Source organism: Homarus americanus, unplaced genomic scaffold (genome assembly GCF_018991925.1).
Source record: "Homarus americanus isolate GMGI-L3 unplaced genomic scaffold, GMGI_Hamer_2.0 scaffold24523, whole genome shotgun sequence".
NCBI lineage: Eukaryota > Metazoa > Arthropoda > Malacostraca > Decapoda > Nephropidae > Homarus > Homarus americanus.
In genome coordinates, this window is record NW_024744357.1 from 4020892 (window position 1) to 4033700 (window position 12809).

At 35.0% G+C, this 12809-nt stretch overlaps 1 protein-coding gene across 4 annotated transcripts in view; it reads left to right on the forward strand.

The window, feature by feature from the left end:
• LOC121877899 (REST corepressor 1-like) overlaps positions 1 to 11530 on the forward strand; it is a 28547-nt gene extending 17017 nt beyond the window's left edge. For all 4 annotated transcript variants that reach the window (XM_042383852.1, XM_042383854.1, XM_042383855.1 and 1 more), the window contains exon 10: positions 177 to 11530. In XM_042383852.1, coding sequence (XP_042239786.1) covers positions 177 to 349 — 173 coding nt within the window. In that variant the 3' untranslated portion in view covers positions 350 to 11530. The remainder of the gene's footprint in view (positions 1 to 176) is intronic.
• The last annotated feature ends 1279 nt before the right edge of the window (positions 11531 to 12809 follow it).

The window sequence follows — 12809 nt, forward strand, 5'->3', positions numbered from 1 at the left end:
CTAATTTTGTAAAGAGTTTTATATGTGAATGACCGTAAGTCAGACTACATAACTCAGGGCTTTACTGTTTACAGTTGTGAAGTTTTATGTTTCTTGGTATACTATACATTGATTATCTGATAAGTTTTTGAACAGCAACAGGTTTAATGACTTTTTCCCCCCTCTTTCTTTCTCAGCTGTTCGGTACTTTGGAAAGGACTTCAAGGCAATCGCAGAAATTGTGGGCAACAAAACAGAGAATCACGTACGCAGCTTCTTTGTAACATATCGAAAGCGTTATAACTTGGACGGCGTCTTAAGAGAGTGGGAAGAAGAACACGGCCCGGTAAAGGCAAATACAGACGAGTAACTGATTTATAGAAGTGGAAAGCCTAGTACCATAAAACCTTGTAGTTATTATGTGAAGGAAAAGAAGAATGTAAGTTTGTTGCTTGAATGTTATGTTTGGCGTCTTTTATGATAATTCAGGGAAAAAAAGTACTCTCAACCACTTGTGACACAGATTAAAGCAGGGGAGAATATTGTCCAGAAGTAGTCCATAAGGCTCCCAAAATTGTTGAGTGGTTGAGTTTAATTTCATAATACTGTAGAGGGGAAATCAGTAGTAGAGACATTTTAATTATTTACCTCAGTTACATGCAGACTACAATGTTTCATGTAATAGAACACATTCATATTTACGTCCTCTTAGTTGATTTTGGGATTTTGTTTGTGATCTCTTCAATCTTTATTATTTATCTTCACCATTACAGTGTTGTACAGTATATCACTTTTCTTCTGTTTCTTTATTGAAATAGTGAATCTCTGCCTGAGCTACTGATTAAAATTGCCAGTCTTTGATGAAGAGCTTTAATGGTTTCACCACCAGAATGTCCCAGTGAAGAGTACAGTACAGTACTAATTTTGTGGAGATAATTACATCACCAGCTGTGTAAGTGGGCTGTGTCCAAAAAAACTAACACAATTTTTATTCATTCTTTAGTTGTTTTTTTATTAAAATACGGCAAAGGTGTATATATCTATCAATGCTTTATTAAGCTTAGGATTGATAGTTTAATGGAAACATAAATGAGGAAATTCATATAACTCATATTACAGGTATTAACATTTTGACATTTACGTAAAAGTCGGAGGCAAATATGGCAGTGTGATTTAAATCTTGAAAATTAATTTATCCATAATGAAAGATGTGTTTTCTTAATAGATAACAGCACACTGTATATGCTGATGTTTGTGTTAAGAAGGAGCTCTCTAGGATATTATACAGTACAGTACATGTACAGGGGTGTTTAAAAAAACTGTTTTGCATCTATACTCTTGGCATACATGAAAAAGTTCCTTGTATTGTAATAGGCAATTTCTTAATCTTCAAATACAGTTCAAGATTTGTTATGCATGATGTGTGTGTATCCAGTGAGTCAGATGCTCTCCTGTGTTAGGACATGATAGGCAGGACCTACTCAACTAGCTGGGTGAGTCTTGTTATGGTGTCTTATTTAACCTTAATACTTGGAAATAATCAGAGTAACATCAGTGACAGCTTAGAAATCAAACCCACATTAAAGGATAAAGTTCTTTTTAAAACAATACACTTCTGATGCCCATTGGAATTTTTAGATGAGTTCAAGAATATAATCTCAATCTTGCACTTGCAACTGACAAGAGTGACAGTGAGTATAAGAGCTATATTGTTTATATATGATTTTTCTGTCTTAATAAGGGTTAGATTTAAAGGATTAAAGTTACAGGTGTAATACATGCAGCTCGGTCAACTTTCCAGGTGATAAGCCATTGATTTTTATTGCCAGAAAATGTTGTTCTCTGAGCTACTGTGTCACCAACACTATTTAGAAAAATTTATTACTCCACTTTGTGGATTGTATATATTGTACAAGACTATAACATATAATTTATTTTATTATATAATTTTGTATGTTCAGCTCATTTGTGTTGTCCATACTCAGTGTACAGTATCATGAAGTCAACAGTTCCTTCATGGCCAAGTTGTCAGTTGTCTCCCTCCCTCTTGAAATGGGTTTATAATTATGGCTTTTAGTAAAATGATAAAGTTCAAGTATACCAAAGTGGCCACCACTGTCTTGTTATAAAATATCCAAAATAAAGTGTAATTTCTTGAACTGTGAAGAGTGTTCTCCTGTTGCCCCACAGACAGTACTTGTCTGTAATTTAACTATATTTATGTGATTTGTTTATTATGTAGCATATTTTATTACACAAGTGATAAAATCTCCACATTTTGCTTTTATTCTTTGAAAGCTTCAGATTTTCATTTCACACATTAGTATTCATTACATATCTGTAGATGATCACCTAAGAATCTCCATCCCAGCTTATTTCACCTAAAGATTATCCACCCTAATTCTAACCTAACCTAACTTATCCGAACCTCATCCCCCCAGATAGTGTTAGGGTGGTTAATCTTTAGGTGAAATAAACTGGGGTGGAAATTTTTCAGGTGATTGCATATAGGTGTTAAAACTTTCACCAGTACAAGTGCGTATATGAATCTACATTTTGTTAAAACTTGAATCACCGTGTCTCTGGTCATATGGTCATAACATTTTACAGGGTGCCAACCAGAAAGGTGCAATGACGCTTATCAACCAAAAGTGTTTCAATTGATAGTTGTCAGAGAGTTGTATGCCCTCTGTCCTCAATGGTGTATTATTGTCTCTTTGGAAAGTTGGAGCTCAGATATTGAATGGTCAGGCGTGATTCGTATCCTACTTCGAATACTGTACTTTAATGCTGTTACAGAATCTGTGAAGAAGCAATATTTCGACATCGTTATTATTACAGTATTTAATCGTTATTCCTCAGTACCTACCTGAAGTGTGTACAACTTTATTTTATTTTATTTTATACATCATAGCCCTTTCCTTCCTAATGCAGGGTGTTGAGAAACAAGAGAAAATACTTAAATTTTTTCCTTTTATTTTTTTTTTCTTTCATCCATTCTTACTGCTGTCAAAGATATATTCTTCTATGGTAAATACACTTTCCACAACAAGGCCCCATAATCTGTTTTAATGGTCACACATTAGCCAGTAGTACACTTCAGCTGCCTGTCCTTTTTCGTACACACACTGCCGGCTCTTGAATCTCTGCCCCCCCTCACTTCTAGGGCGTCCTTTATGCCGGTCTTCAATCTCCTGAGTCTTGGTCTTCTCACCTTTTTACCATCTATTTCTTGAATTATTTTATTCCTTTACCAATCTTACCTTTATCATTTTCACAGTATTTCCTTTAAACCTCAGCAAACCCTGATCAGCTTTCTGTCTAGAGCTCATGTAATTTCTGTATCTGTCTCTTTATCTCTCTCATACAAAGTAGAGAGAAAGGGGAAGACTGAAGAGGTGGAAGGATGGGGTGGAATAAGTTTTAGAAGTGAGGGGGGATGGAAGTACTACAGGGAGCAGCGCGTGTAACTAATGAGAGAATATAACATTGCTTGGTTTTCCTGTATGTCACAGCATTTAGAGTGAAGGGGCGGGAGTTTTGGTTCTTGATTCTGGCCTTTTACATTATGATATGATAAGGCTTGTGAGAGTATTGACACACACACACACATTTCCCCAGGGTTTTAAATGCTACTGTATCTCCTTTACCGGAAAAAGCATAATAGTTAATTTAATGATCTTTGAAATTTTTTTTTTTCACTCACAATAATGTATAAGACATTTTCTCAGGCTTCATTGATCATCTGAACATCAAGTATATTTCATCTTCTCATCGTACCATCAGTAAGCATTTGTACATAATTACATCACACATCTTAAGACTGATGATATATTCCTATAGGCATTTCATTAAACTATCATTGTCAATATCTTTCTTTGTTTTGCACTCTGATAACCCCGTTTTATATATTGTGTGTTATCGTAGCAAACTCATCATCATATCATTAAATGTACTTTGTTTTTAGTCTTATTTGCCATAAATTGCTCATGTGAGAACTTATGATAAGGTGTATATGTATTTTGATAAATCCCCAGGAGAATTATTGTAATATTTCTGACAGTACGGTTTAAGGCCTTTGACCTATCTGTGTCTGTATCATGGTTCATTATACTGTATTCAGGGTAATTTTTTTTTATTTGAGAATGATCCTATAGTACTTCAGAATCTTAATGAGAGCCTGCGATTCAGTGAAGAAGAAAGACGAAATGATATAGACTTGCCTTTTCCAAGTACGTAGTAATTATTTGTAGATTACAGTTGTGAAGAGATGATTTAGTGTGACATGTATACGTATATTGCCAGGCTGAAGGTTTTGTGATGGAGCAGTTTCTTGTTAATGCAAGAACTGTAATTACTATTTTAAAAATTTTCTGTGTGTGGAACATTGACATTTTACAATGATTACTTTCTTTCACTACTTTATTTAAACTTTATTATTATTTTATTTGTACAGTAATGCATGACTCCATCAAGGGGATGGTTGTGACAATGGCCTTTAGCTGCCCTGATGCTTCTTCCCTCTTTACTCTTTATGTTCACTTGCCAGTTTTCTCAATTATGTTTTCCTCCATCTTCATCTCCTTGATATCAGACTAAAAATACCTTCATTTAATATCAGGGGAATTATGCAGCATTAGTGTTTTGAGGATACTATGTATTTTACCCCATATGCCCATTAGAGATAAACAGTGAGTTGGTCACTGCTTATCACTCTCAGCATTGGCAATCAACTCCGTAAAACTGACTACCAAATGATTACAGTATGTGATTAGTCACTTAATATTCAGGAATAAAAATGATATGCTAGCAGTACTGTATATACTGTTTTACACTCTACTGAGTTACTATTTCACTCAACTTTATTTTCAAATAATCACTTAAAAGACACTTTTGTTACTGTATTCATTCTTGAATTTTTTAAACTGTGTCCCAGTATTATTAATGTGCAGACAACAAATAAACCATCCCACAGAAGTAATTAATACTGTAGTGTATAAAGCCCTGGTAAAACCCTTACTCTGGGTAACTGTAACATTTCTCACGTGGAAACCAATAGAAAACAAAGTCTCGTCTTCATCCTGATAACATTAACCCCCTTGTGTATGGGGTCCTCCCTCTGCTGAATAAAATCATCTGACATTAGTCAAATAAAATTTTAAAAATGGCATCCCAGTAGTGAAGGGGTTAATGTTAGTGATAATATAGTATACTGTCTTGGTTATTTATGTCTCCGCCCATTATGGATACAGCAAGTTTCAGTAATTTGTTTGACAGCTTTCTTTTATTGTTAATAATTTTACTGCATTTAGTAAGTGCCATTTATTCTTAACATTGTTCATTATATTTTTTATAATGATCTTTCTTTGCCAGATATAATTAATTTTGTGGGTAAAAGTTCTCTCATTTTCAATATTTCTCTGAATAGTTCACACACTTGTTAGTATGGACTCTGTGAAATTCATATGATGTTAGTGTAATGTATATTGTTCTAATGCTCCCTGAAAGAATCATGATGGAACTTTACACAAATATGTATTAGATGAAGAGAATATGTCACCTCTAAATATAGGATGACATGTCAAAGGTCAATATTGTAGACCAGGTAGATCAACCAGTCTGTTGGCTTCAATGCTTCTCTAAACATTTTCTTAATTGTAGTCTTCAACTCTATACTTTTTAACTTTCCCAATAATTACATTATAGTAAATCCTGTCCAATGAGCAATTTGTAAGTCCACAGCCCATTGAATTGTAGTACAAAATCTGCACAGTGCTTGCAATCCTGAGCCTCCTGCAGTGTGAAACTGAAATACTTGTATACACGAGAAAGTTTAAAGTGTTTTCTGGCTTAATAACTTGCTAATGTTTTCTTGTACTACAGGATGTTTATATGATGGAGTTTCCTTGCCTTCAAAGAATCCACTCCTCCACCCTCTCCATTCAGACAGGATTTATTTATAAAACCATTTGGGTAAATTATCCACCATTTCCCCAACCCCCCCCCCCCACACCCTCATCACAACTATTGTCCCCAAATTAGGTGAGATCAGGTGCAACAGGTAGTGACAGAAACAGATGATTAGTGGTGAATGGCCCTGGGACAAAAAAAGGCAGAGTCATAGCTTTGGTGTGAAGTGTGATGATGAGCCAGACACAGTTTAAAAAATTACTGCCCCCTAAGGACAGCTGTTGTACCCAGTCTCCCTTGTTTGGAGCCAGTGGGTGGGAGAGGGAGAGGTGGGTTATAACTTTACCTAAATTAGATACATTTGAGTGGTAGTGAGAACATAGATTAAAAAAAAATCACAATCAATCCCCATTTTTCTAGGGAAATTATAGCATTAATCGGTAGAAAGGTATTCAATCCTCCTCAAGTAAACATTGTGTATTACTTAAAATCACACTACATTAAAACACCCTTTGGATACTGAAAGTTCATACATCAGGAAGGCTTTTTCCATGAGTTTATAGGGAATCATTAGGGATTCATTCTGGGCAGTCTTTCCAAACCTTTTCCTATCCTAAAAACATGTGAACAATAATAATAAAGGTATGTAAAAAGATGTAAAGTAAACAAATAATAATAATATAATAAGCAATAATTCAGTTGAAAGAAAAAATAATAATGTGCCGGAGTGACAGCACTAGGATCCCGCTTCCTCTATCAAGGAATAAACAATTGAAATTGAAATTGAATGCCGGATAGGAAAATATTAGTGACGTTGTAAATGTTAAAATTGGTTGTGAAAGGGTTATCACTACTCTTGTAGTTGCACTAAAGTTACAATCATGTCTATAACTCTTTTAATATTACAGTACTGTATATAATAATGAAAAACTACGGTTTTGGGGTCAAAGTTGTGATTCACATATTGGGCCTCTGCGAGCTAATGCTCTCTAACACTCGTACATCCCAGATTACCCCCTAAATACTGTGCATGTATCTCAGCAGGGTGTGTAATGTAAGAATGTGGATAAGCTATGTGTTAAGATGGATGGTATTGAGGTACAGGTAGTGCAGGTCTTTCTCAGTGAAAGGTGATGAGGTGTGGTCACTTACAAGTCTCTAGGGTGCCCCCCACTAGTAGACGGTCCTCCTCACCAACAATCTACTAAGGCCTTGTTAATGCAACACAGTATAAATAAGTAACACTAGAGAGTCCTGCTGAATCAATTTGAGGGATTATTTGTGGAATACTATACAGTACTGTATTGGCATATGTAGTAGACCTGTCCTCTCCCCCACGTCCCAACTATTTTTATATCTTCTCTCATTTTGCTTCGTTCTTGATGTTTTCACCATAGACATGGTTGATTTATAAAGAGCAATATTAACTTCAATGTGACTGTAGGAGTGTAACTCCTGTACTTTGATTATTGTAGATCACCCATAAATGTCTTTGCTCCTTTCCACATTAAAATGGATTGCCTTTATTATTATGTATGTGATATGGCCTCTTCCTTCTCAGGTTTTTGTCCCAATGACACTTGTTTTGTGTTACTTCCTTGAATTAGTTATACAGTCTCTCCTCTACTTACGACAACCCGGATATACGACGGCCATGGTCGTATAAAATATATTTCACATTACGTATTTTTGAGTCCCGATGCTAGTGATCGCGCTGTGGACTCACAGAATTTTAGTTTGTAATTCCCTTTAAAATGGCTGGCAAGCGTAAAAGTGAGAGTTCTCGTGGTGCTGAGAAGAAAAAGAGACACCCATTTTAGAATTTCTATGTATTATTTTTGCCTTTTCGACTTATGACCAAATTGACTTACGACCTGGTCGTCGGGACGGAACCACTTTGTAAGTCGAGGAGAGACTGTACTGTATTTGAGGGAGTGTGACTTCTCCTCCCTATGTAATCAGGGGTGAAATAAGCAGTACAGTATTTCATTGTATTTTGCAACAGAAAACTTATGAAGTGCAGCTGAAAATGTGAAATCACATAGCAATGTTTGTGATTCATTCATCATTGCATTGCAAGTACAGTAATGTAATTAATTTTTCCAAATGATCTCGTCCCTTGGTGTTGCTATTTCACACACACACATAGTTGCCCTTAAAAAGTTTTGCATGTAAGGAATTTTTTAACAACCAGAAGGATCATGAGCTCCCTGATTGGACTTGTCATTGGTGATCCAACAGTAGTGCCTGAAGTTTGTGTATAGTGTATTGTACAGGGATGCTACCTGGTTGGTTGACTGATAAACTCATTTTAACAGTTCTTTATATAATTCTTGGTAAAATAATATCCTCTGGGATTACTATCAAAAGTTCCTGTGAGTGTTGTGTGTATCTGAGTATTGGTGCTGAGAGCCACTTCAACCTTAGGATTTGGCAGGGAATCTGTGTTTATCATATACTTGTGGTACATGACTGGCAGAAAAGTTGGGATGTATAGCTCATGTGTTGAGTCATACAGCACCTGACATCTGTGTGTGAAGCGCAGATTAAGTGCCATGAGCTGTATATCACTTGATAGGTGATGTGATGTCCGGGCTATATGTGTTGAGTTCTGTTGCATAATATTTGCCTTGAAGTAGAGGTTTCACATGCAGGTTGTGAGTGTTTGATCCATAGTGCATATGACTTTTAGATGTGTATTGTGTATTAAGACACACTACATGAATTACAATAACGGGATAATATGCTGGTCACGTTTACTGAACCTTCCAGTGCGTGACGAGAAGTAGAGATGTAACATACAGGTAATGTGTGTTGAGCCAAGCTGCTTGTGATAGTAGTAGAGGTGTAATGTTCTGAGCACATGCATTGAGGTACACAGTGCATGACTTGCAGTAGAGGTGTTATGTAATATTAACAGTAAACCTTAGGGAATTCCTGGCAAATTTATTTTGGGTAAAACCAATACTGTACTATAATTGCTTTCAAGCTGTGCAAATAGATGTATTTTGTAGTCTCACAGGAAAATAGATTAGATTATTTATGTTGACTATTTATTTGACATATACAGTACAGTACATAAGTACTGTAATGTATGAATGTGAATATTAAACATTAGATGATGCTCACACCCCATGGTTATTGTATGATTCTCATCAGTGGCAGACTTCCAGCTCACTTGGATACATAGGACTTAATGGGTATTTTCTGCTGAGTAAGAGACGTGGTGAAGAGTTGCAGTCTGGTAAAAACGTTTTTTCACTTACTCGTAGGTAATGTGGCAAACTAAGTTGAAAAGTTTCAACAAGAATTTTTTTGGAAATTACTAATCAGTACAGTACAGTACTATACTTAGTCTACTGCATAACCAAGCCTGTACAGCTGTAGGATTAGAGCTGTGTCTCATGGATTGGGCATCCAGTGTTACCAACTAAGCAATGTTTCCCTAAAGAAGAATCAATTATTACTGTAGTTCCTTTCAGTTGCAATAAGTAATGATTTTAGTTTGCTCTTAGAGTACATACCATTTTTCTATGCAGTATAAGGCCTTGAAGGTTTATATTATTTTTTTATTTTGTTTTGTTTTGATAGATATCTGTATAATATTTTATTGGGGTCTTTTTGCTGTACTGTATGTGTTAATGTTAGCAAACTGGTATCAGTACTGTACAGTATGTTGTGAAGGTATTTTGTCCAAACGTTTTGACAGTGTTATGTTAACACCAAATAGCTGTTTTAATCCATTTCATAATCATAATTACTATTCAGGAATAACAAGGGCTGTTTTTATTACCACTGAGTTGATAAGAACTCAGTACTGAAATAACTTTGTATATCACAACAAATTAAGAGTGAAATAATGTACCTGTATATTATAACTCACTTGAATATTATACTTTCATAAAAATCCTTTTTATCTTGCTTCCCCTTTTCAGAAAAAATCCTAGTTTCTAGGGTAACCAAATTAGTTGCTCGTTTGAAGCCTAAATGAGATTATCAGTCTTGGTGACAATATATGTACAGTAGTTTGTATTGTGTGTTTCTCCTTGCAGTTGTAGCCCTCTCCTGTTGCTCTATACAGTACCTGTTTCATGTACCACCACTCTCCCTTTATATTTCCTTTTTTTATTGAGGTCTGCTTCCTATGATTCACCATTTGCAAAAGTAAGAGAGGATAAGAGATAATACAGTAGTTAGGTCTCATGATGTGAAACTTATGTATATGAATATAAATTGGAAGACATTAGAAAAATACTTAACTACAATCAGTACGTACTGTAGTGAGAATTGCCTATTACAGTATTTTTCAGTACAAGCAACTGATGCTGTTCTCAGCTAGCAGGCAAGGTAGGAAGCTTTAGGCAGGAAATATGACAGATTGACTCACCAGTGTCCAAGAATAACCAATGAAGACAGTTACAGTATTTAAATCTAATCTCACCTGACTCAGATAATATTGTACAGTATTTGTTATTTGGGTTGACTATGTATGGCTGTGTTAAGCTTCACTCTAGCTCTGTTGTTAGATATTTGCTGTGTTGGAAGGTTTCATAGATTTGTACATATTTACAAATCAAACGTATAGATTGGCTGAAATACAATCAACTGTGACTTCTAAAATTCGAGTATGATTTTTTCTGATTTGAAGAGATATAAATTTTGTCTTGACTTTTCATTTGTTTTGTAACTTCCTGGCTCGGTTATGAGTTTACTAAGTAATACAGCATTTGTCTATAAGTGCAACAACATCATACAAAAAAATAATTGCAAATTGGTTATGTTTTTCTTGGTACAGTATTGACATTTGAGTACAAGATCAGGTATGTCAGTTTAAATTGTCTGCATCCAAAAGGTTTAAATATGATTAAATTGATGGATGAAGAAGCATTTCCCCTGACTATAACTTATCTTGTGCAATAAACATGAACCTAAAATTCACTAGGAATAAAGTCTGATCATTGTGATGGACATTTACAACAAAACAAATGAGAAATGCTGGAGGTATATTCTTCTCAATGATACGATCAGTCTTCATTCATTCTGATTTTTAGGTTCCTTTTTAATGCACATCCAAAAATATATAGTACAGGTAATCATATAGTGTACTTGAATAAAAAGATTACCCTGTATTTGGTGTTCTCTAACTTTCCAATTTCTTTGTGTTTCATTAATCTTTCTGAGAATAACTTGACACATGCCACTTTCAGATGTTTATAATAGTTCCTTCACTGAAGTATAATTGTAATCCAGTAATAACCTGAGACCAGTAATAATCTGAGACCAATAATAACCTGAGACCAGTAATGACCTGAGATGACTTATTTGTTGTTGTTGTGTTACACGTTGTTGCTCTTATTTTTGGTGCCTCCTTACATTGTCTCAGTTATTATTAAAAGTTTCCAAAGGTTTGTCACATAAAATAATGTTACAGCAATATTTGTATACCGACACCATGTTGAATTTCGTACGTATGAGTGTGTGTGTGTGTGTGTGTACCGGTATGTATGTGTGTGTGCTGATAACACAAGTTCACATCACATTACACATTTTTTCTGTTCTTATGTAATTATTTGTGTGTGATATTTAAATGAGTCACTTTATCCGTAAGTATTGTACAGTTAAAAATAAATGATGCCTCTGATGTGAGATTTTATCATTTCTTTCCTCTAAAGCAAAGTTGGTGGTCTTACTAGTATCCAAGAGAGAGAGAAAGAAAAGTGAGTGAGAGAAAGAGACAGTTAAACAAAGAGAGACACACAGACAAAAAGAGACAAACAGAAAGAGAGATAGACAGACAAAAAGAAAGTCAAACCTACAAAGAGATACTGACTGACAGGCAGAGTAAGGTAGAGACAGACAGAATGAACCAAATAAGATAAGGAAAAGAAAGTCTTACCTCAGAGTGTGCTATAGTTATTCTAGTTAATATAAATACAGTAGACGACATTTGCGGGTTTGTGATTTGCAGTACCGGTAAGCAAATGGTGGCTATGGTGGCTAACTTGTGAGCCTTTTCCCACAGCATTATGTACTCTCAAAACCTACAGGGAAGTGTTTCTGTGTGAAAATGGCCCCTAAAAGACTGCCTAGTGACAGTGCTAATGATGCTAGTGAAGTGAAACGTAAAAGGCAGAAGTCAGTGATGATCCTGACAAAGAAAGTTGAATTATTAGACAAGTTAAAGGAAGGGATGAGTGGTGAAGAGCTGGTTGATTGTTTGGTATAGATGATATACAGTAGTGCACTAAGGTAGTATAAGTTGCTATTCACACCATTCCTTGGAACCTAGCCCCCACAAATAATAAGAGTTTACTGTATATTTTTTTAATCATTACAACAATAAAAAAAAAAATCTTGAAAATTTAACATAGATGCCATTATTTTGTCCAATATTTCCCAAATCACAATACAGTGTACAATATTATAGAGCTCGTTTTTTCCCTCTGGAGCTTGTTGTCACACTTCACCTAAATCATGAAAAATCTGCGGCTCTCCCCTTGAAAATTAATCTGAACTCAGAGCCGTTCTCAAACTTTAGTGAGTGTAAGGATAATCAAACAATCTACAACCAGTGTAAGGATAATATAACAATCTACAACCAGTGTAAGGATAATATAACAATCTACAACCAGTGTAAGGATAATAAAAAATCTACAACCAGTGTAAGGATAATATAACAATCTACACCCAGTGTAAGGATAATATAACAATCTACAACCAGTGTAAGGATAATATAACAATCTACAACCAGTGTAAAGATAATAAAACAATCTACAACCAGTGTAAGGATAATAAAACAATCTACAACCAGTGTAAGGATAATAAAACAATCTACAACCAGTGTAAGGATAATATAACAATCTACAACCAGTGTAAGGATAATAAAACAATCTACAACCAGTGTAAGGATAATAAAACAA